Here is a 25,945-nt window from a genome sequence, read left to right on the forward strand (position 1 = left end):
GCGGGACTTGGGAGCGTGCTCGCAAGGTAACCCCCTCAGGAGTGCGCTTCTCCTAGGGTGTTATCTGATCTGGGGAGGAGCTGCGAGAGCTGCCGGGGGACCCCAGAAGAGCAGGTTCAGGGGCCACTCTGTGCAAAGCGAGCTGCACAGTGGAGGTAAGTATGATATGTTTGTTATTTAAGAAGAAAAAAAAAACATTACAATCACTTCAACAATAACAATATAACATTAACTCAATTAAACAACAACTAATATCTTTAAAGACGTGTCTTTTGCAGAATTGTTTGGATCCCTGTAATGTGCCATACTGTACCCTAGACCAATAGTTCACTAGGGTGTGGTGCAGAGGTTGGTCAAGGCAGGAGGGACAATAAAAATGGTGTCAAACTCCTCAAATGAAAACAAGATCCCCTCCAGGGGCTCCTCGCATAGGCAACCTCCTCAGATGACAACAGGCTGTCATGCTGAAATCCCCCAGTAATAAACAATGGAGAGGGGAGGGACATCTGTGGAAGATACCTCTAAGATATCCTCTAAAAAATGATTTTGACAAACAAGGGCAAAACATTTTAAATTTACCCCTATTCAAGATGGGCACCATGACCTCAGGCCAGACCACACATACGCGGTCGGCGGCACTAGGAGCTATGCGGCCCGCTCGACTCAGCCTGGCCCATCAAGCTGGCTCCTGACATCCACACATGCGCAGAGCGGGCAGGAAGATGCTGAGGGACCCAGAAAAGCCGGGGTGAGGTCTGCGCCATCCACTATAGCACCCAGGAATGAGGGTACAATAACATAAGGAGGGGAAGGTGGTGAGGCGGAAGAAAGGAAAGTTAAAGAGAATAGCAGGGAGAAATTAATTGAAGTATAAGGCTTAGTGAAAAATAAATATAGCTGCTGCAGGCTTCAGCAAATGCCAGTATATAATTGTAGATAGGAGCTCTTAGTTAAGAGACAACTGCTGTCCCAAAAGACCCGCAGAAGGGACTCACTATCTTATCAGCACATTTAGCTGCCCAAGAATAGGGACTGGGAGAGGTTTGGACCCAGCTGGAAGCTGCCGACTGCAGAGGTAAGGGACGTTTGACCACCATTCACTGACCATGAGGTATGAGGAAAAAAGGAGAATGCTGGGAGTGCACTAATCCTTTTCAATAATATTCACTGGTCCTGAGGGAGGAGCCAAGGTGGAGCTTGTTACTGGTATGCTGCCATGGAGGCACCAGGAAAAAAGGTTTTCCTTTAGTTCTACTTTAAGAGTAAGCTTCCCTATAGCATTTAGAAACCTTTTTTTGCTGCTTCTTCAATCGGTCACTTTAGGTCTAGTACAACTTGGAAAAAACTATAAAAAATTATACATCCAGTATTCTATGTGATGCAAAAATATCTGGAAATTGTACTGTTCCATAACACCACATATAGCTTAAAGACATCTCCTAAGCATGTAATCTAAGTTGTTTTTTTTTGTTCCTACATCACACGGAAAGTTGTACTAAAAGGATCCTCTCCCCATAGTATAGTATTTTTAACAAAAAAAAAATGTAATTTGGTTAAATGTCCCCCATGGCAACGGCCAGCTCCTTGTGCATTTTTTGATTATAGTTTGCCTTTAGACTAGAAAATAGCCAAAATCTAGTTTCAAGAATATACACTTCATTGGGGTTTGCAACTTAATTTTGTGTTTCATATATTTCATACAGAATTTGAATAATTCTCCATGGATTTAACCTGGGGAGAGTTACTTTTTCCTTATAAATAGTTTAAAATATTTAGAACTGACTCCATTTGCACCATAAAAATTACCTCCTAAAGGAAATGTATTCAACTACTGAAGAATGGGTTTAAAAGAATTAGAGTGAGACAAAGGGTTTAGAATTCCTTGAGGTATAAGAAAAGGAAAGGAACTTGGAGTGGAGTTGAACTGGTGATTTTAGTGTTGAGAATCATTAGTATGCTTGTGAGACCTAGCAGAAAAATAAGAGTAGTAGATTGCTCTCCACAGCTGGAGAGGCACTAGTGGAGTGGGGGTAAGTCATAGCCTAGTGAGAACCTACAGTGCCTTTGCGAAAGTATGACATGATCACTTGCACAGTGCTCCTTGGGATGTTTAAAGCTTGGGAAATCTTTTTGTATCCAAATCCGGCTTTAAACTTCTCCACAACAGTATTACGGACCTGCCTGGTGTGTTCCTTGGTCTTCATGATGCTCTCTGCACTTTCAACAGAACCCTGAGACTATCACAGAGCAGGTACATTTATACAGAGACTTGATTACACACAGGTGGATTCTATTTATCACCATCAGTCATTTAGGACAACATTGGATCATTCAGAGATCCTTGCTGAACTTCTGGAGTGAGTTTGCTGCACTGAAAGTAAAGGGGCCGAATAATTTTGCACGCACCACTTTTCAGTTTTTTATTTGCTAAAAAAGTTTAAAATATCCAATAGATTTCGTTCCACTTCACAATTGTGTCCCACTTGTTGGTGATTCTTCACAAAAAATAAAAATTTGATATGTTTGTAAATGTTTGTATATGTTATGTAAAAATCTTTATGTTTGAAGCCTGAAATGTGGCAAAAGTTTGAAAAGTTCAAGGGGGCCAAATACTTTTGCAAGGCACTGTATCTATTGATGGCGGAGGAAATAATTTTAGGACTGCGTCCTGCATGTTTTGTAGGGGTTTTAATGGGTGGTGCAATACATTGCTACATCACGCTGTTCTTTTTTTAACTTTTTTTTCAGTGTAATAAAATGACACTTAATTTAACTCTATGAAATGCATTGTGCAATAGACATGTGCAATTTGTTTAGTTTCAAATTCGTTTTTTAACGAATTTCGACAAATTTGTTAATTTGGAAATATCCGTATGAACAAAAACCCATTTAACAAATTTTTCCAAATAATCGTAAATTTGAATATTCGTAAATTAGAAAATTTGTAAATTTGTAAATTCAAAATTTGAAAATTTCGAAAACCCGAAAATCTGAAATTATAAACTACACTATTACTAACTATTTAATTATAGGTATTGGAATTTCCTTTCAAATTTGTCTGTTAGTGAACATAGCAAATACGAATTTTTCCAAAGTTACGAATTAACCGAAATAACGAATGCCATATCTAAACAAATGGAAGATAATTAATTAATAATAAGAAATTACAATATAAAGAATAAAAAATGTTTTATTATATTATTATTTGTTATTAAATTGTTATGTTCCATTTATTCAGATGTGGAATTTGTTATTTCATTCACTAACAGCCAAATTTAAAAAGGAAATTCCAATACCTATAATTTGATAGTTATTATTAGTTAGTTAGTTATTCTTTAAAATTTTTGGATTTTCTTTCTTATTTTCGGATTTTTGAATCTACTAATTTATGAATTTAAAAATTTTTGTATTTTAAAATGTTTGAGTTTGCAAATTTATGAATTTTACAAATTGCAATCATAACAAATGACCTGAAAAATGAAAGAAAAAAAAATGAAATAAAACAAAAACAAACACATTTTTCAAAAGTGCACATGTCTACCCTGCAATGACACGCACTGAGGTGTGTTGAGCTGCATAAAAGTGCAGACTTCTGTTGAATGGGAATTTTGGAAATGTTATGTCAATCAGAGGCTGTAGACAGTTGGCTCCAGCCTGCTGATCAGTGTATTCTGACAGCAGAAAGCTCAACTGTCAGAATGCAATGGGGGTTATTTACTTAAGGCAAATACACTTTGCACTACAAGTGCACTGCAAGTACACTTAAAGGTGCACTTGTAAGTGCAGTCACTGAAGATTGCTATAGATCTGAAGGGAAGCTCTGAAATGAGGGGAAGCTCTGCTGATTTTATCATCCTATCATGTGCAAGCAAAAATGCTGTTTTTTTTTTTTGCATGCCCCCCTCAGATCTTCCACGACTGCATTTTCAAGTGCACTTGTAGTGCAAAGTGGATTCGCTTTTAGTAAATAACCTCCAATGTCTCAGAGGGGGATTTCTTCATTCTCTCTTTCTGTCTCTCTTTCTTTTTTTTTACATATAGATATGACTAAGGGCTGGTTCACACCACAATTTTGTGCATTTTTGCATATGTGTTTACATATTTTTTTTTTTGTATGCATTCCAGTGCATTTGTTCCTCTTTCTTTTAAATTTGACACTTGGGGAATCTTTATCTTAATTCAGGACAATGAGGATTATTAACGAAAGGCAAATCAACTTTGCACAGCAAGTGCACTTGGAAGTGCAGTCGCTGTAAATCTAAGGGGTAGATCTGAAATTAGGGGAAGCTCTGCTGATTTTATCCTCCAATCATATGCAAGCTAAAATGCTGTTTTTTATTTTCCTTGTATGTCCCCCTCGGATCTACAGCAACTTTACTTCTAAGTGCACTTGCAGTGCAAAGCGGATTTTCCTTTATTAAATAAACCTCAATGTGCATTTTGGTACATTTTGGTACGTTCCAGATGTGGTCCAGATAAAGAATGAAGCAGTTTCTGCACTGGAACTGACTGCACTGATTTGAATTAGGACCATTGGAATACATGAAAAACACTGTTTATATGTTTTTGATGCAGTTTAGAAATTTTCTGGAAAGCATCTGCTGTGAATCAACCCTAAAAGCATAAGATGGTGAAGAATCTTTTATGCCACTCTAACATTATGGTCATAATAATACCCCTAATTTTTTAAGTGAGAAGTGAGATAAGTAGCAACGATACTCACCCTGACTGTAATCTCCTTCACACCTATGAGAATGCAATTGAATGAGTGGAGTTGGCAGATATAACTTCAGCCTGTACAATACTAAGCAACAATTATAAAAACAAAACACGTAGAAGAAGAAATGAAAAGGGAAAATGTTTAAAAGATAAAAAAAAAAAAAAGTTAAGAGAAGACAAAACGAATATAATATGTCAGGTGAAGAATAGCCTGAATCCCTCCCCAAAGCCCGAAGCATGCCCCCACCCCTACCACCCTCCAACCAGAAAAAAGGGCCAGTAGTTACAGTTGTGTGGAACATATAGTGCTTTCTATAATGTGCCACAGTTTCCAGATTTTATTGTGCTTTTTGCCAGTGGATCAGTGAATTAAGCTGTAAGGCATTCCATTTGTTTAACTTCCATAATTCTCATATGTAGGTTGGGTAAGGGAGAAGGTTTAGTACTCTTCCATTTAGGCACAACCAGGGACATTGCCACTGTAAGTATATGTGACAACAATCTATTGGTGGATTTAGGGAAGGCAGGTGGAGGCAGAGCCAGAAGGAAAGTTTTGAGAATAAAGGGGATCCAAGAATCAAACACCTTGTGTATAAGTGTATGGATAGACTTTCAAAATGGTATAATCATCAGGCAATGCCAGTATATATGCTGTAAGGAGCCAAATTGTTTTTGCATTGCCAGCATCTATTGTCAGCAGATGGATAAATATTCAACAACAGTTCTAGGGTCTGATATCAGTAGAAGAGTATTTTGTATTGAGTTTCCTTCCAAAGCAAACAGTTTCAGCTTTTAGAAGCCTGTGACCATATTGCTTGTAAAAACTTTAAGGATAGTCAGTGAGGAATCTGCTCCCACCTTTTCATATAGAAATGTTTGAATAAGGGTTCCAAGAGTAGAGCTATCAATGTTTTGTAGAGGGTGGAAATGAGACCTTTGCAGTAAGGGCCTGTTAGACAAGTTTGTTCAAAATAATTCAAATTAGGAAATTGTAGTGCAGTAGATAAAGATTCAGCATAGTGGCGTTCTTGTAGGTAACCACAGAATATGTGTTTGGGGAGATCATATTTAGTTTGAAAGCCCTGAAAAGAAAGTAATGTCTTATTTCTGACATCTGACCCAATTAAAACAAGGCCTTAGTTTTCCATGGAAGAGACATCAGTAAGGTCAAACTATACAAAATATTTGGATTGAATAAAGAACAGGCTACTAATGAGGCTTGTGTTGTAACAGTATATTGCTGCTTTTCACAGCACTAAAGGGTATGAGGAAGTGCCAATGGTCTGAGTAAGGTGTCTATATGAACATCACTACTAGGGTCAGGGCTCAAGTCCTGCGGGAACGCATGGGAACAGAGTTCCTGTACTTTTTCAACAACAGGAACTCAGTTCCCATTAGCAGCCGTGTCCTGCAAGACTTTGAAGTATGCGAGCTGTATGGCAGGTGCTACACCACGAGGGGTGGACTGACCATTCAGGCATTGCCAGTAGGGGGGCCCCATGACAGCTTCCTCTTCAATCTACCTGTCAATCACAGCTAGCTGACGGGTAGATCAGGTCCCTGCTGCTAACAGATTGTATTTAGTCAGACCTCTTGTGATGCGCTCCTCCCTCCCGGCCCCTCCTGATTTTCTGTCTCCTCATCCTCCCCCCCAGTCTCCTGCATATTCGCTCTGTGTGTCCAGCTGAATCCCCCCCTCCTCTATCTTCAGTGCCATATAATGAGAGAACCCAGAGGGGCAGCACAGCTATTCTGCTCACAGGACATGCAGGGAGAGAGGTGAGCTGAGGGAGGAACACCAGTTTGGGGTGGTAAGCTGAGCACAATACCTGGCAAAGTTTAATGCCAGGAGGGAAGTTTATGTGGAAATATGTGAAGGGTTGGAATAGCAGTGGGTGTGTGTTGGAGCTCTGCAGAGTTTGCAGCCCCCCAAGCTAACATATATCTCCTAAGCAGGAACACATCACTATCTCCCCAAGCATTCTGTTCAGATAATGTGCAGTTAATTTATGACCTTTCTGTTTAACCCTGTGTTATCCAAACTCTGTTCAATGAAAAGTGTAAACTCCTCACATAAACACTCTATATACAAAATAACATTCCCCAATAAAGATCAGAACATGATGTTCACATTTGCATTCAAGCACAATTGAATGAATGCTGATTATTCCGAGAATTACCGTATTTATGTTTATTGAGGATTGTTTTTTTTTTTTTTTATGTGCTAACAGTTAAGCCTTATACACACAATATGAAAATTGGATGAAAAATACCAATTTTGAAGTGTTCGTGTATATGAGCGTATGATTTTATTTTTTATTTTTTTAGTGGGCGAGTAGATCTTGGGTGGGAGTTCCCACACTTTTTTCCCCAGGACTTGACCCCTGGTTAGAGTGAATGGATGGCAGCCACAGTTTCTCCACCTCAGTTCAGTATGAGTGTATCGTGGACCAGGAGACCAAGGAATATAGTTGTGCTGCTACATATGATCTTACTTTTGTTTGCTGACACATATGTTTATTAAAGTGACTGTAAAAGCCTTTTTTTTCTTAAATAACAAACATGTCATACAGCTCGTTTTGCACAGAGTGGCTCCAAACCTGCTCTTCTGGGGTCCCCTGGCGGCTCCTCCCCATATCTGATAACCCCCCCAGAGAAGTGCTTCCCCGAGGGGGGGTACTTTGCAGGCGTGCTCCCGAGTCCAGCATTTGCATCTATAGACACAGAATGCCGGACTCGGGCCCCGACCCCGGAGCCCGCGTCATTGGATTCTATTGACAGCAGCGGGAGCCAATGGCTGCGCTGCTATTAATCTATCCAATCAAAAGCTGGGAGCCCGTGGAGAGAAAGACAACGAATACCCGCAGACTGAATGAAGGGGTTCAGGTAAGTAAAACGGGGGCCTAGGGGGCCGGTGCCTGCCAGGTGTTTTTTCACCTTAACCACTTGACCACTGGGAACTTAAACCCCCTTAATAACCAGACCAATTTTCAGCTTTCAGTGGTCTCACATTTTGAATGACAATTACTCAGTCATACAACACTGTACCTATATGACATTTTTGTCCTTTTTTTTCGCACAAATAGAGCTGTCTTCTGGTGGTATTTAATCACCATTGTTTTTTTTGTTTTTTTTGAGCTATGAAAGAACAATACTGAAAATTCGGTAAAAAAACTAATTTTTCTTTGTTTCTGTTATAAAATTTAGCAAATTAGTAATTTTTCTTGATACATTTTGGCCAAAATTTATACTGCTACATATCTTTGGTAAAAATAAGTATAAATTGGTGGATATTATATGCTGCCAATATCTGAAAATTGATCACACCTGAAGTACTGAAGGTCCATCTCATTTCTTGAGACCCTAACATGCCAGAAAAGTACAAATACCCCCCAAATGACAACTTTTTGGAAAGAAGACATTCCAAGGTATTTAGAAAGCGGCATGGTGAATTTTTTGAAGTTGTCATTTTTTCCCACAATTCTTTGCAAATCAAGATTTATTTATTTTTCACTAAATTTTCACAAAAAGTTAGCAGGTTATTTCTCACACACAGCATACGTATACCACAAATTACACCCCAAAACACATTCTGTTGAGACTTTTACACAATGTAGCCACATACAGAGGCCCAACATGCAGGGATCACCTTCAGGTGTTCTGGAGCACCCAGGCCAAATCTGACATTTCTCTCCTACATGTAAAAATCATCATTTATTTGCTAGAAACTTACATAGAACCCCAAAACATTATATATATATATATATATATATATATATATATATATATATGTTTTTTTAGCAAAAACCCTAGAGAATACAATGGCAGTCGTTGCAACTTTTTATCTCGCATGATACTTGTGCAGCAATTTTTCAAACGCATTTTTTTTTGGAAGCCCAGTTAGCCCAGTGTTTTTGCATAATGTGAAAGATGAAGTTACGCCGAGTAATAGATACCTAACATTTCACCCTTCAAAATTGCACACGCTTGTGGAATGGTGCCAAATTTTGCTACTTAAGAATCCCCATTGGTGTCAATTTAAAAATTTCTACTGGTTACATGTTTTGAGTTACAGAGGAGGTCTAGGGCAAAAACAATTGCTCTCACTCTAACGTTTGCAGTGCTACCTCACATATGTGGTTTGAACACTGTTTTCATATGTGGGCAGGACTTATGTATGTGTTCACTTCTGCATGCAAGCACACAGGAACAGGGGCGCTTTAAAAAAGTTTTTTTTTGTTTTGTTCATTTTACTTTATTTATTTTAGTTTGACACTTTTTTTCCCCCAAAAAGTTTTTTTTGGTCACTTTTATTCCTATTAGAAGGAATGTAAACCTCCCTTGTAATAGGAATATGGCATGACCGGTCCTCTTTACAGTGAGATATGGGGTCAATAAGACCGCCCATCTCACCTCTAGGCTGGAAAGCCTGAAATAAAACAAAAAAAGATCCTCACTTCGATCATAGCGGTGAGCCGGTTGAAGAACCGGAGGGCAGCGGGAGGGGGAGGAAATCCCCTCTCTGCATTACTCTGCATTACTCTGCAATACCCTGCATTACTCTGCAATACCCTGCAATACCCTGCAATACTCTGCATTACTCTGCAATACTCTGCATTACTCTGCAATACTCTGCAATACCCTGCAATACCCTGCAATACCCTGCAACACTCTGCAATACCCTGCAACACTCTGCAATACCCTGCAACGCTCTGCAAAACCCACCAATACCCTGCAACACTCTGCAATGCTCTGCAGCACCCACCAATACCCTGCAACACTCTGCAATGCTCTGCAACACCCACCAATACCGTGCAACACTCTGCAATGCTCTGCAACACCCTCCAATATCCTGCAATGCTCTGCAACGCAATACTCTGCAACGTCATACTCTGAGATACCCAGCCATACTCTGAGATACCCAGCCATACCCAGCCATAGTCAGTGATACCCTGCAATACCCAGCCATAGACACCCCCCCCTCCCGCCGCCCTCCGGTGCTTCTACCGACTCGCCAATACGATCAAATCCAGAATCTTTTTTTTTTTTTTCAGGCTTCCCAGCTTAGAGGTGAGATGCGGGGTCTTATTGACCCCATATCTCACTGTAAAGAGGACCTGTCATGCCATATTCCTATTACAAGGGATGTTTACATTAATTGTAATAGGAATAAAAGTGATCAAAAAATGTATTTTTGGGGAAAAAAATGTCAAACTAAAATAAATAAAGTAAAATGAACAATACATTTTTTTTTTTTTTAAAGCGCCCCTGTCCCCATGTGCTCGCATGTAGAAGCGAACGCATACGTAAGTCCTGCCCACATATGAAAACGGTGTTCAAACCACACATGTGAGGTATCGCTGCGAACTTTAGAGCGAGAGAAATAATTCTAGCCCTAGACCTCCTAGGGCAGCACAGTGGTGTAGTGGTTAGCACTCTCACCTAGCAGTAAGAAGGTTGCTGGTTCAAATCCCAACCACAACACTACCTGCCTGGAGTTTGCATGTTCTCCTTGTGCCTGCGTGGGTTTCCTCCCACAATCCAAAGACATGCAGGTAGGTTGATTGGCTTCTGTCCAAAATTGGCCTTAGTATATGAGTGGGGACCTTGGACTGGGGGCTCCTTGATTGTAGGGACCGATGTGAGTGTGCAATGTACAGGGGTAGGGACAATTGTAGACACTCACTCAGGTTGAACTGGATGGACTGGTGTCTTTATTCAACCTAACTAACTATGAAACTATGAAACCTCCTCTGTAACTCAAAACATATAACCAGTAAAAAAAAATTAAATCGTCGCCTATGGGGATTTTTAAGTAGCGACGAGCCTGTGCAGTTTTGAAGAGTGACATGTTAGGTATCTATTTACTCGGTGTAACTTCATCTTTCACATTATGCAAAAATTGGGCTAACTTTACTGTGTTTTTTTTTTAAGCACAAAACAGTTTTTTTTCCAAAAAAAAGCATTCGAAAAATTGCTGCGCAAATACCGTGCGAGATAAAAAGTTGCAACGACCACCATTGTATTCTTCAGAGTGTTTGCTAAAAAAACATATATAATGTTTTGGGATTCTATGTAATTTTCTAGCAAATAAATGATGATTTTTACATGTAGGAGAGAAATGTCAGAATTGTCCTGGGTGCTCCAGAACGCCTGATGGCGCTCCCTGCATGTTGGGCCTCTGTATGTGGCCACACTGTGTAAAAGTCTCACACATGTGGTATCGCCGTACTCGGAAGTAATAGCAGAATGTGTTTTGGGGTGTAATTTGTGGTATGCATATGCTGTGTGAGAAATAAACTGATTTTGCAAAGAATTGTGGGAAAAAATTACAACTTCAAAAAACTCATCATGCCTCTTACTAAATACCTTGGAATGTCTTCTTTCCAAAAAGGGGTCATTTGGGGGATATTTGTACTTTTCTGGCATGTTAGGGTCTCAAGAATTGAAATAGGCCATCAGTACTTCAGATGTGATCAGTTTTCAGATATTGGCACCATAGCTTGTGGACTCTATAACTTTCACAATTTGTACTTATTTTTACCAATGATATGTAGTAGTATAAATTTTGGCCAAAATTTATGAAGAAAAAATTACTAATCTGCTAAATTTAATAACAGAAACAAAGAAAAATTCATTTTTTTACAGAATTTTCTGTATTTTTTCTTTTATAGCACAAAAAATAAAAAACCCAGCGGTGATTAAATACCACCAAAAGAAAGCTCCATTTGTGTGAAAAAAAGGACACAAATTTCATATAGGTCCAGTGTTGCATGACTGAGTAATTGTCATTCAAAATGTGAGAGCACCGAAAGCTGAAAATTGGTCTGGTTATTAAGGGATTTAAGTGCCCAGTGGTCAAGTGGTTAAACAATATTTCTAACACATAGCATGTACATATCAAAAATTACACCCCAAAATAGATTCTCCTACTCCTCCTGAGTACCGTGACACCACATGTGTGAGACTTCCACAGCCTGGCCACATACAGAGGCCAAGTAGAGCCGAGTATGGCTGAGCATGGCCGAGTATGGCTGAGCATGGCCGAGTATAGCTGGGTATCACCGAGTATGGCTAAGTACAGCTGGGTATCGCTAAGTATGGCTGGGTATTGCAGAATATGGCTGGGTATGGCTGGGTATTGCAGAGTATGGTTGGATGTGGCTGGATATTGCAGAATATGGCAGGGTATTGCAGAGTATGGCAGAGTATTGTAGAGTATGGCAGGGTATTGCAGGGTATGGCAGGGTATTGCAGAATATTGCAGAGTATTGCAGGGTTTTACAGGGTATGGCTGGGTATGGCAGGATATTGCAGGGTATTGCAGGTTATTGCATAGTATTGCAGAGTATGGCAGGGTATTGCAGGGTATTGCAGAGTATTTAAGGGTATTGCAGGGTATGGCAGGGTATGGCAGGGTATGGCAGAGTATTGCATGGTATTGCAGGGTATTTCAGAGTATTTCAGGGTATTGCAGCGTATGGCTGAGCATGGAGAGATGGCTGAGCATGGATGGATGGATGGCTAAATGTGACTGCAATTGTCACAGAGCAGTGCTGTGGCAACTACAAATCCAGCCCACAGGGCTGTTGCCATCTGCTCTCTCCCCTCTCCTCTCACAATGTACCGATCGGTATACAGAGAGTAGAGAAGAACCGGCGTCATTATATGACATCAGTTTGTTTACAAGTGAAATGCTCTGTCATTTGATGGAACGATCACGTGGTAAACGGCCGTGCTCATGGATGTTCTCGGGTGCATGCGAGAACGGAATTCTGGTAGGATGTCATAGTACGCCCTCCCAGAATTAAGCAACCACCTTGTAGCCGTCATTCGGCTATCAGCTGGTTGCTAAGTAGTTAATGCATAAGATGCATTAAGGTGAAAAGAAACAAACCTTTACAACCTCTATAAGTTTAATTTTATTTTATCTGTAGATCTGCTGATTGTTTTGTCATGCTGTTTTCATTACTGGTCATTTTAATGAGTATACATTGTGACAAACGAATGCTACAGCTGAGTTTCTTATAGGTTTCAAAACTCCCCTTTTTATTTTTTTTTATCAGTTATTCAAATGGCTTTGCCTTGTAACAGCATTCTGATCTCACGTCAAAGCATGTTCCAACTAGATAAAAAACAGTCATCAGAGACTAGAAATCAACCTAAATGCAATTTTGAGAGCAGTCTAATTCACTCTATAATACCTTCCTTCTAAATGTTAAAAAGAAACCTGTGCTGATGGATATATGTAGGGTGTCATTGGTGACTCTTCCTACTGAAGATAATAACTATCTGTCTCCCATACTGCCTCTCCGTTTAAAATATATTTTTATACTGATCTTAAACAAAAAATTTACATTTTACTTCTGACCACACAGGATGCATACTTGTGTTGGGTCATTGACTGAGAAAGTATTCAAACTAGAGGCAGCCACACGTTCGAAAGAAGGTCATCAATAGTTCACTAGATATTTCCCTTCATAAAGCCTTCCATTAAAGTGGTATAAATGAAGCACTAATCTATATGGGCTTCTTCAATGAAACAATGCAAACTGTAGTATCCATGGGAAGTACATGTTTCTTGGCTTCAAAGGGTTACAGAACATTAAGCTTTTCTTTCTTGGCAGCAGAAAATATTATCTTTTTGAAGTAAAAAAGCTCCATACAATATGGCTCTTATTCATATATTATTTGTTGCTTCAACAATTAGTGTATTTAATGTGGAATAAAAATATAATAAAAAATAAGTGTCATAATTTTTAAGCATTGCCGTTTCTTCATCTATGCAATGTTTATGTTTGTGTTTAATAAGTGTAAGTTAGTTTGGTTCTCTTTATGTAGCTATTTGGTGTCTTCTTAAAATTACTTTTTTTATTGCTCCATGCACGTCTTTGTTTCTAAAGCTATATATGATTGGGTTTAGCATAGGAATGATAATCCCATACAGAACTGGAACAACCCTGTCCTGGTCAAGAGAATAAGTAGATGTAGGACGTATATATGTGAAGACAATTGTTCCAAAATAAAGTGTCACAACTGTCAAATGAGAGGCACAAGTTGAAAATGCTTTAACTCTTCCCGAGGCTGTCTTAATTTTTAAAATTGTTCTAACAATAAGAACATATGACATAATAGTTAACAAAAATGACCCAACGATCACAGACCCTCCAGCAGTGTACACCACAATTTCATTAATGGATGTATCAGCACAAGACAAGGCCAGGAGTGGTGGGATATCACAGAAAAAGTGGTTTATAGCTCTAGATTTGCAGAATGGTAGCCGAAATGTGAATACAGTATGGGCAAGAGAATTTACTAGACCAATTATCCAACATGTTGTAGCCATGGTCATACATATCTTCCAGCTCATTACTTTAGAGTAAAGTAGGGGCATGCATATAGCCACATAACGATCGCCTGCCATAGCAGCTAGCAAAACGCATTCAACACCTCCAAATGATATAAAAGAATAAAGCTGGGCCACACAGCCAAAAAAGGAAATTTGTTTTTTGGCCATTAAAAAATTTGACAACAACTTTGGGACCGTAGAGGTGGTATAGCATATATCAACAACAGAGAGATTTCGCAGAAAGAAGTACATTGGAGTATGAAGAGTTGTGGATAGTGTGATTGTGATGACCATCAGAGAATTTCCTAGAATTGTAATGACATAGACTATCATGAAGAACCCAAACAGGATAATCTGATTCTTAGCATTTTCAGTCAATCCTAGCAGTGTGAATTCAATAAACCATGTTGTCTTGTTTGCCATGTATCTGCTCAGCACCTCCTGATAGGAAAAGGAAAGCATTAACTCTTTTCAGATAAAGTAGGAATAGATGCATTTTTCTTTTTATTCTTCTTGCACATTGTACAGCAATACACTCTACTACTATTTTAACGACACCTAAATAAGGAAATCTACACAAAGTGTCATTAATAATAGTAACATGCGGTGATTGGACTTGTATGACAATTTATTGCTTACAAATTACAACCAATCTAGGTTATTGTGCTTCACATATATTTGGTTCCACCATTAATAGCAAAATAATGCATGTGTTTTTGTTAATCAAATTTATGTAATGAAAACATTAATTTCTATTTGGTAAAACATATTACATTTAATTGTCCTGTAGCATAACATATTAATCAGTGTACTAGACTTTTGGATTCTTACCTGCTAGGCTTTTGCATGTATTTCCATGTGACATGAGAAGTACAGTACTACATTTCTGTTCAGCTGGAGCTTTTATAAGGCTGTCTACCCTCACTAGGGAAAAGCTAAACCCTAATGAATAGTAACATTTTATGACAATATCAGTGCTTTATTTATTTACATAAAGTGATAATTATTTGCTGACAGCTATGAAATAAATAGCTATTAACTCTTGTGTAGCACCCTCGTGTTTAGACAGGGCTGCTCCTAAATTTACCTGCCAGGTATAGCTGCCTTGGCTATGGCTAATTGTTGAGGATCAGTAGATTTCACTCTGTCTGTAATTGCTGCCCTTCTCTCTTTTGCCGCTTGGTGGCTGGGTACCTGGTGGCATTAGATACGAGAAGGGCAATGCAAGGTCAGATTATGGGTATATAGGGTATCCCAGCCAGGGCAGGGGTTTTCTTAAATCCTTTGGCCTGCTGGGAGAACATATATATTTGGGTGGAGTCAGGTGATCTATGTTCTGTGCCATCTGGGTGGCTGTCTGGCTGGACGTGTCTGGGTGGAAGTGTGTTGTATTTCCCGGGCTGCTAGGGCAGAGTTTGGGTCTATCCTGGGGACATCTGGCTGCTAGATTGTCTGAGGGCCTATCCAGGGAGCAAGAGAGCAGTGCAGAGTTGGGATTGCAGCTTGCAGTCCAACCAGAAGTGAAGGTTGTGCCGGTCGGAGAACCTGTCAGGGTCGGAGGAAGAGGTAAGCTGTCGCCAGTAAGGGACCATCCGCCTTGGTAACTGAAGCAAGTATCGGGGCAGTGTTCTCACAACCCGGGGACGGTTATGAATTGGGAAACTTCAGTGGGAATCAAGCCAGGGACCCAGCCAGTGGAGGTGACACTGGCAGAGCAGCCTTATGTGTCAAGCCAAGGATCGAGCAGGCCAGTGGGGTGAAGCTTGAGAATTATCTTGAGTGCCAAGCTAGGGACCCAGCAGAGAGACTGGGGTGTTGCTTGAGGAAGATACTACTGTGAAGATTGGAGGAACTCAAGGGATTCAGTGGTAGTGAATTATTTAGTCTAGTGGAGACTGGGAGCTCAGTGGGCTGAAGAACTACAAGAAGTGATTGTAGTGGAAGTGAAGAAACTGCTACACTTGCGAAACTGGAACTGTTAAAGACTGTTGCCATAGGAGACAGTATTCCTACACATGCAGATGCTGGATGTCTTTCCCTGCATGGCTGTCCTCCTGTTGAAGTTTCGGAGTCTGACAATTAATCTTGCAACTACCTAAGGGTGTCCTGGCCCTAACCCCCTCTCCCAAAGTTCTGTTAAGAGAAATAAAATCTCTTTTGCATTCAGGAAGTGTCTGGCGCCCAATCAATCTAACTGGCATTATACCCACTATGCCTTGCAACCCACCATCTACAGAAGGATGTCAGCTCTCTCTGGCCCTGGAGGTCCTTAATTAGACCAAAGGAGGCCTGGAACTAGGGATGAGCTTCGAGTTCGAGTCAAACCCATGTTCGACTCGAACACCGTCTGTTCGGCCGCTCGCCGAATTCCGAACATTATGGGCCGTTCGAGTGGCGCTACACGGCCCATAATTCACTGTGGCATCACAGTGCATTGCTGGCTGCTGATTGGCCAAGCATGCACTATGACCCGCATGCTTTGGCCAAGCACAGCGCAGAAAAAATGGAGAGCCATAATTGGCCAAAGCCAGGGTGGCTTGGTCCAATTATGTCTCAGGGTGTTTAGTACATGCCCCACACTATATAAGGCCGCCTGCGTGGCGGCCTTGTGTATTGTGTTGTGGTGGCGGAGAGAGATAGACAGAGAGACAGTGTCATTTGATTTAAGTTAGATAGAATAGGCAGGCAGGTCAGTTAGATTCAGTTACAGTGTGTAGAGGATATATATGCATCCCAGGTGTTGTATAAATATTTATACACTGTATTCAGTTTAGCTAGATCCGTTCCTGTTATTCATCTCATAATATACTGACAGGCAGGGAGCTGCAGTATTTTCACTTAGTCTATTGTGTCCTTTGTACAGTGTGCACCTAAAGCTTACCTGAATACAATTGCCGGTGTTCTCATACAAATACAGGCAGGGAGCTGCAGTATTTTGTTTTAGTGTCCTTTGCACAGTTTGCACCTAAAGCTTACCTAAATACAATTGCCGGTGTTCTCATACAAATACAGGCAGGGAGCTGCAGTATTTTATTTTAGTGTCCTTTGCACAGTGTGCCCCTAAAGCTTACCTGAATAAAATTGCTGGTGTTCTCATACTAATACCACAGGTGGGGAGCTTCAATATTTTCAGTTCGTGTACTGTATCCTCTGCACCATGTGCAACTAAAGCTAACTGAAGACAATTGCTTGTGTCCTCATACTAATAATACTACAGGCAGGCAGTCGATTCTGCTAGCTGCAGTATAATCAATATATATATACATCCCAGCTTTGTGCAGCTACATCTCCCTGCAGGCCATTATTATGTCTGGAAGGCCAACAACAAGAAGCAGACAGTCACGAGCCAATAAAAGAGGGCAAGTAGGCTCTGTGTCTAGAGGCAACAGTGCTGGTCGTGGACACTGTGCATCCTCATCAGCACGTGGCCATGGGACATGCTTGTCCTTTTTTTCGGCAGCTGGCCGTGTTGAGCCGCAACATGCCGAAGACATGGTGGGGTGGATGACCAAGCCATCCTCCTCCTCTCTCACCCAGGCTCAGGGTACTTTGTCTGGCAAAGCAGCTGCCAACGTGGCCTCTTCCCTCGGCTCAATGGCATCAGTCACTCTTTCCCTAGCCCCCTCCATTTCCTCCTGCGGAGTCCCCCGAACTGTTTGAGCACAGTGTTGGGTACATGCTCCAGGAGTATGCCCAGCGTTCTGAAGGCTCTGTTGATGGTACCCAGCTAGAGGAAGGCAGTAACGTAAGCCCAGAGAGAGGGGGTGCCCAAGAATGACAGCAATCTGGCAGTCATGTTCCCCCAGCTGTAGCATACTGCCAGGTTTGCTCCAGTGATGAGGAGGGAGGGGATGAAGAGGTCACTGACTCCACGTGGGTGCCTGACAGGAGAGAGGAGGAGGAGGAGGCACATCTCCAACGAGGCAGGATGCCCTCCAGGGGCCAGCTTAAGGGCAGCACACCGAATACACTGACTGCAGCTAACTGACTAGCCTCCTGCCTGCTCTATCTAGCTCAAATGAAATGAAATCACACTGTCTATCTCTCTCTCTCTCTCTCCACGTTGGAACACACTAGGCCAACTTCCATGCAGCCTTATATAGTGTGGGGCGTGTACTAAACCCCCTGAGCTATAATTGGCCGAAGCCACCCTGGCTTTGGCCAATTACAGCTCGCTAGACAGACGGCACTGTGATTGGCCAAGCATGCAGGTCATAGTGCATGCTTGGCCAATCATCAGCCAGCAATGCACTGCGATGCCACAGTGAATTATGGGCCATGACGCTCCACTCGAATTTGGCGTGAACGGCCCAGAACATTCGCAATTTGACGAACGGTTGAACAGCTGATGTTCAAGTCGAACATGGGTTTGATTCGAACACGAAGCTCATCCCCTAGTCAGGAGTAATTAATGTACAACACAGTGTAGAGAATGCAGTGATTAGGAGTTTGAAATAGACCATCCAGTGTGTAGAGTGTAGTGGTCACAAGTATGGAACATACAACCTATATATAGCCTGGCATACAGAGTGTAGGGATCAGGGGTATGGCACATGCAGTTCAGAGTGCAGAGTTCAGTAGTCAGGAGTAAGAATCTTACATTACAGTTTACAGAATGCAGTGGTCAGGAGTATGTAATGTAAAGCTCAGAGTACAGAGTGCAATGTTTAGGACAGTGGAACATACAGTCCAGTGTATTGAGTATAGTGGCCAGGAGTATGAAATATACAGTAGCATAGAGAGTACAGTGGTCATAAGTATGTAACATATAGTCTGGCATATGGATTACAGTAGTCAGGAGTATAGAACATGCAGCCCAGTGTACAGAGTGCAGTGGTCAGGAGCATGTAGCTTACAACCCAGCCTACAGAGTACAGTGGTCAGAAGTACACTATATTGCTAAAAGTATTGTGACACCTGCCTTTACATGCACATGAACTTTAATGACATCCTAGTCTTAGTCTGTAGGGTTCAATAATAATTTGGCCCACCTTTTGCAGCTATAACACCTTCAACTCTAATGGGAAGGCTGTCCACAAGGTTTAGGGACGTCTCTTTGGGAATGTTTAACCATTCTTCCAGAAGCGCATTTGGGAGGTCAGGCCATGATGTTGGATGAGAAGGCCTGCCATGCAATCTCCGTTCTAATTCATCCCAAAAGTGTGCTATCGTGTTGAGGTGAGGACTCTGTGCACGCCAGCCAAGTTCCTCCACCCTAAAATCACCCATAAACGTCTTTATGATCCTTGCTTTGTGCACTAGTGTGCAGTCATGTTGGAACAGGAAGAGGCCATCCCCAAACTGTTCTCACAAAGTTGGGAGCGTGACATTGTCCAAAATGTCTTGGTTTGCTGACATCTTAGGAGTTTCCATCATTGGAACTAAGGGGCCAAGCCCAACCTCTGAAAAACAACCCCGCACCACAATCCTCACTCCACCAAATGATTTGGAGGGGTGGCCCAATACTTCTGGCAATATAGTGTGGATGAGCGAGTTTGGGATGGAGGAACTTGACTGGCCTGTACAGTTCTGACCTCAACGCAATAGAATGTCTTTGGGATGAATTACAGTAGATGCCTTTTTTCGTCCAACATCAGTGCCTAACCTCACAAATGTGCTCCTGGAAGAATGAACAAACACTCCCATAGACACACTCCTAAACCTTGTGGGCAGCCTTCATAGAAGAGTTGAAGCTGCTATAGCTGTAAAGGGTAGGCCAACTCAATATTGAACCCTACGGACTAAGACTGGAATGCCATTAAACTTTGTGTGTGTAAAGGCAGGTGTCCCAATACTTTTGGCAATATAGTATATATCATGTACATCCAAGCATAAAGAGTGCAGGGGTCAAGATTAGGGTAATGCCGCGTACACACGGGCGGACTGTATGGCCTACTTAGTCCGCCGAAACACATTTCAGCGGACAGTCCGCTCGTGTGTGGGCTTCAGCTGACTTTTTCAGCGTGCAGTCCGGCGTACTAAGTATTTCGGATTTTTCGAAATACTGTCCGTCGTACTCGCATTTCGGCGGACAATCCGCCCGTGTGTATGCCAGTCCGCCGTACTTTTGAAATGAGCGGACTTTTCCCGCCCGGAGAAAAGTCCGCTCATTTCGAGCGGGTATCCAGGTAGGCGGGGCCCGCGAAGGAGACGTCGCTGGCCCCGCCGCCTGGTATGGACTTAAAGGGGAACCCCAACTCCGAAAAAAACGGCGCGGGGGTCCCCACCAAGTCCACAACAGACCCTTGTCTGAGCACGCTACCCGGCCGGCCAGGAAAGGGGGGCGAGCGAGCGCCCCCCCCCTCCTGAGCCGTACCAGGCCGCGTGCCCTCAACATGGGGGGGTGCCTTTGGGAAGGGGGGGCCGCGCGGCCCCCCACCCCAAAGCACCTTGTCCCCATGTTGATGAGGACAAGGGCCTCTTCCCGACAACCCTGGACGTTGGTTGTCGGGGTCTGGGAGCGGGGGGCTTATCGGAATCCGGGAGCCCCCTTTAATAAGGGGGCCCCGGATACCGGCCCCCCACCCTATGTGAATGTGTATGAGGTCTAATGTACCCCTACCCATTCACCTGTAAAATAAAAGTACAAAAAAAAAACACAACACACGAGATAAAATACTTTATTGCACAGCTCCGGGGGTCTTCCGTCTTCGGGGGTCTTCTCGCCGGACTCCTCCGCTATCTTCTTGTAGCTCTTTTGCTAGCGGAGGAGTCCGGCTTTCTTCCTCGCCGCCGGCCTCTTCTCCCGACTTCGGGGGTCTTGTCCCCCTCTTCGGTTCTTCTGCCGGGCCACCGCGCCTTCTTATAGCTCTTTTACAGGCGGTGGCCCGGTCTTCTGTCGCCGCCGCCGCCTTCCGTTCTTCTTCTTCTTCTTCTTCTTCTTCTTCTCCAGGAGATGTTGCCTCGACGATCTCTCCGGCCGGAATGCCAGGGACGCACTGCGCGGCCACTTATATAGGGACAAGGGGCGGTGTCACATGGCTTTATGTCACATGGGTTGGTGTCACATGGTGACCCCGCCCCCTTACGATGTCATAGTCCCCATGTGACATCAACCCATGTGACCAACCCATGTGACATAAAGCCATGTGACACCGCCCCTTGTCCCTATATAAGTGGCCGCGCAGTGCGTCCCTGGCATTCCGGCCGGAGAGATCGTCGAGGCAACATCTCCTGGAGAAGAAGAAGAAGAAGAAGAAGAACAGAAGGCGGCGGCGGCGGCGACAGAAGACCGGGCCACCGCCTGTAAAAGAGCTATAAGAAGGCGCGGTGGCCCGGCAGAAGAACCGAAGAGGGGGACAAGACCCCCGAAGTCGGGAGAAGAGGCCGGCGGCGAGGAAGAAAGCCGGACTCCTCCGCTAGCAAAAGAGCTACAAGAAGATAGCAGAGGAGTCCGGCGAGAAGACCCCCGAAGACGGAAGACCCCCGGAGCTGTGCAATAAAGTATTTTATCTCATGTGTTGTGTTTTTTTTTGTACTTTTATTTTACAGGTGAATGGGTAGGGGTACATTGTACCCCATACTCATTTACATAGGGTGGGGGGCCGGTATCCGGGGGCCCCCTTATTAAAGGGGGCTCCCGGATTCCGATAAGCCCCCCGCCCGCAGACCCCGACAACCAACTGCCAGGGTTGTCGGGAAGAGGCCCTTGTCCTCATCAACATGGGGACAAGGTGCTTTGGGGTGGGGGGGCCGCGCGGCCCCCCTCCCCCAAGGCACCCCCCCATGTTGAGTGCACGTGGCCTGGTACGGTTTAGGAGGGGGGGGCGCTCGCTCGCCCCCCTTTCCTGGCTGGCCGGGTAGCGTGCTCGGACAAGGGTCTGTTGTGGACTTGGGGGGGACCCCCGCGTCAATTTTTTTTCTGCGTTGGGGTTCCCCTTTAAGTCCATACCAGGCGGCGGGGTCAGCGATGTCTCCTTCGCGGGCCCCGCCTACCTGGAGACGCGCTCGAAATGAGCGGACTTTCCTCCATGTGTGTGGGCGAGTCCGTTCATTTCAAAAGTAGGGCGGATAGTATGGCGGACTTAGTACGCCGTATTAGTCCGCTCAAAAAGTGGTGTGTGTGTGGTCAAGTCCGTTCATTCGAAAGTATGACGGACTGTCCGTCGGATTGTATGACGGACTAAGTAGGCCATACAGTCTGCCCGTGTGTACACGGCTTAAGGAGTAGGAAACATACCCTCCACTATAAAAAAGTTCAGTGGTAAGGAGTACAGATTAATTTCAGGTTTGGGTTGAGCATGGGTTTGTGGCAAATCAAACCTATTCACAGTTTGCACACACAATGGCACATCTGTACAAACAAAAAAACCTTTAGGGACCAGTATCTGTCAGCAACAAATACTTTTGGATGATTGGTGTGCACTAGGCAGTTTCTGACATTACATTCAAACACTTTTTTTAATCATTTAGAAGAACAGAAAAAAATTATTTCAAAGAACAAAAAAAAGTGCATGAACTGGTACGCAGAAACCACCTCACATTACATTACATTTACCACACACCCCTATCCCTGTAGATAAAATCAATATATAAAATAAAGATTAGGCAGCCAGTTATCCCCGAATACAATGATCCTGCTGCTGGCCAATTTTATACTGCTCTTTCCTCTGTGGTCTCATTATTTATTCATGTTTTAAAACTCTTTATGATATTATTAATAGGTGAATAAAATAGCCAGTGTGACTTGACAGAACATGACAGGAAATTATGAAGCTATAAAACTGCTAAACTATTCACAAAACACTATTTTTTAGCTGCCTAGACATACTTAAGCTGGCTATATATTGTTCAGTTTTTCATTTAACCAGTGGGCTGAACAGAAGAAACAGACCTGATTACCTCGTTACCATATTCAAGGTGGATGGGAATCATTCTCGAAGCACTATTGTATTCTGACAGTGGGGCGACTCCCCCCTATGTCAGAAAACACAGATCAGTGCTGTAGTCATTGGCTTCAGCTGCTGATCGAGTGGCTTTTATCTGGAGGGAGCTGTTGAACATAAGTCAATTGGTAGATTGACTTCTGTTTAATTGCAGTGGTCACACGTGGAGCAAAATTTGTCTGCTGCCTGCCGAACTGGTTGAATTTCAGTCCATATATGGACACCTTTAGACTTTACACAATGAACTTCATAAACATATTATTTTTTTTTATCCACAACAAAAAAGGTGATTCTGTCAAAAGCATTGGATTGCTTAAGCAAAGTCAGCTGATGCATTCTATATGTATAAACATCTGTCGCAGCAGAAGCAGGCTGTCACATTTAACATTTTTTAAATGTGAACTATCCTCCTACACCTTCCTCACTCCACCAGTCCCACTGTACCTTACCTGTGGGTGAAGTGCTATAGAGTAAAGCCCGGTGCCGCAGGGATTAACAAAACCATGTAGGCAGAGGGCTGGCATGATTGTGTAAACAGTGCATGTCAGCCCTGTGTGATAGGGGGCGCAGAATTGGCTGGGAGTGTAGGGGGTGGGTCCTGACGTACAGGGAAGGTGATCCCGCCCCCTCCATAAGGCAGCATTCCGGAGGAGAGTTTCCCACCCTCCCTCCCTAAGATTGGGTTGTATATGTCGAGTGGTGTTTTTTCTGTATTGTGTGTTTATGTTTTTTCTTTTCAGGACAAAAACATGGACTGTCGTGGCAGTGGCTGATGTTTGGTCTTTGTGGGTGAAGGAAGAGAGTTCTGAATGAAGAGTCAGGATCTGTCAGTGGTATGGGTCCTGAGGGTGGTACCCCAGTTAATGGAGGTTATCTGGTAATTGGTTATGGGGCATTGCGGTAGGTGGGTGTCTCCGAGTCAGCCTGATGGCTTGAGGCCTAATAACCCATGTCAGAGGGACCGCAGTGTCATAATTTGTGGATATTGCTGAGTGTTATTGGTGAACCTGCAAAGACCAACACTAGGGGGAGCTGATGTTTGTCATAACTGATGTTGTTATTGTTTTTGTTGTTGTCATATTATTGTTTACGTTATTTAAAGAGTTATATATTTTTGGATATTTATACAGTTTGATTAATAAATTAATGGCTGCTATGGCCTATTTTACTCCAAAAGTGGTATGGATTTTATTTATTATATAAATGGGGGGTAAGTTGGAGTATAGGTTGGTAGCAAATGCATATATGTTATAAAAAGCAAAGGAAAAAGTAGGGGAAAACACTGCGCTATGACTAAATGAAAACAAAAAAACAGCTGCCAACACTTAAAACAAACAAAGTTCCACAATCAAAAGGTAAAAAATAGTGTAGCGCTTCTATAATAGTGAATGTGATCAACACATACACAAAAAATTCCAAATAAATGGTCACATGAAAAAATCCATATAAATAAAACAAAGTCCAATTAGAATGGGTATGCACTTCCGTGATGTAACTGGTGCAGAGATGGTTAAGCCGTTTCAAGGAAAGAGAAGGGTCTTGCTAAACAGATATGCCCATGTAAAACAGCTTGTCTGTAGACATTAGAAAAGTAGATAAATACTCTTACCAACTGTGTTGGACTCATACGGTCATATGACGGTTGAGTCTGTAAGGCTTGGGGTCCCAACCTAGGACCAGAGGGTGGATCGATGAGGGTCCGTCAAACTGGTGAGGAAACTCCAACCAACTGTGTGCCAAGCGATGTGTTTCACGGATGGAACATCAGGATGATTTCTTATCCAGCTCGAACCTAGCACAATCAACACCGATACCCCGGTCACCCCAAAATAGGGTGAAAGATGTTTAAGGGTTTTAGGCCAAAAAAGAAAAAGGAAAAAGAGAGCTCCACATGGTGCGGGTCAGACGGTATAAAACGGCAAATTTATTTAAAAGTCAAGAAATTTTATAAAATATTTTATGACTTAGTGATCACAAAGAGATTAGATAAAAATGAAAATAAAAGCAATGTAGGGTGCCAACAGCTAGTCCGACGCGTTTCGACATATATGTCTTCGACAGGGGCATATATGTCGAAACGCGTCGGGCTAGCTGTTGGCACCCTACATTGCTTTTATTTTCATTTTTATCTAATCTCTTTGTGATCACTAAGTCATAAAATATTTTATAAAATTTCTTGACTTTTAAATAAATTTGCCGTTTTATACCGTCTGACCCGCACCATGTGGAGCTCTCTTTTTCCTTTTTCTTTTTTGGCCTAAAACCCTTAAACATCTTTCACCCTATTTTGGGGTGACCGGGGTATCGGTATTGATTGTGCTACGTTCGAGCTGGATAAGAAATCATCCTGATGTTCCATCCGTGAAACACATCGCTTGGCACACAGTTGGTTGGAGTTTCCTCACCAGTTTGACGGACCCTCATCGATCCACCCTCTGGTCCTAGGTTGGGACCCCAAGCCTTACAGACTCAACCGTCATATGACCGTATGAGTCCAACACAGTTGGTAAGAGTATTTATCTACTTTTCTAATGTCTACAGACAAGCTGTTTTACATGGGCATATCTGTTTAGCAAGACCCTTCTCTTTCCTTGAAACGGCTTAACCATCTCTGCACCAGTTACATCACGGAAGTGCATACCCATTCTAATTGGACTTTGTTTTATTTATATGGATTTTTTCATGTGACCATTTATTTGGAATTTTTTGTGTATGTGTTGATCACATTCACTATTATAGAAGCGCTACACTATTTTTTACCTTTATATATGTTATACACTAGTCATACCCACACAGCTGGTAAAGTTGTCCGGGGATTTAAAATCCCCACTCTTCTCTCTCTTCATTCAGGGTTTTTGTGATAGATAAGAGCACTTTGGTCAGCACCTCCTTGCAGGGTGCCCTGGTGAAGATCTGATATGTATGCTTAGACCCTGCATCTCTCAGTCTACTAGTGAACAGTGGATGAGAGTGTGGACGGTCAGTCAATAGA

General features: G+C 42.6%; 1 protein-coding gene across 1 annotated transcript; it reads right to left on the reverse strand.

Annotated features, from left to right (window-relative positions):
- Positions 1-12,165: 12,165 nt before the first annotated feature.
- On the reverse strand, positions 12,166-15,040 carry LOC143940087 (olfactory receptor 5V1-like). The gene is made up of 2 exons (XM_077461135.1): positions 14,900-15,040; positions 12,166-14,509 (listed from the first exon to the last, which is right to left on the reverse strand). Exon 2 carries the CDS (start codon positions 14,489-14,491, stop codon positions 13,553-13,555), a length of 939 nt encoding a protein of 312 aa, XP_077317261.1. The 5' UTR covers positions 14,492-14,509; positions 14,900-15,040; the 3' UTR covers positions 12,166-13,552.
- Positions 15,041-25,945: the final 10,905 nt, after the last annotated feature.

Source organism: Lithobates pipiens, unplaced genomic scaffold (genome assembly GCF_037356315.1).
Source record: "Lithobates pipiens isolate NorthernLeopardFrog02 unplaced genomic scaffold, aLitPip1_a1.2 Scaffold_3, whole genome shotgun sequence".
Taxonomy (NCBI): Eukaryota; Metazoa; Chordata; class Amphibia; order Anura; family Ranidae; genus Lithobates; species Lithobates pipiens.

What these genes read in the sequence shown, in the direction of transcription:
- LOC143940087 (XM_077461135.1), bottom strand. Translation starts at nt 14,491, where the DNA reads ATGGCAAACAAGACAACATGGTTTATTGAATTCACACTGCTAGGATTG.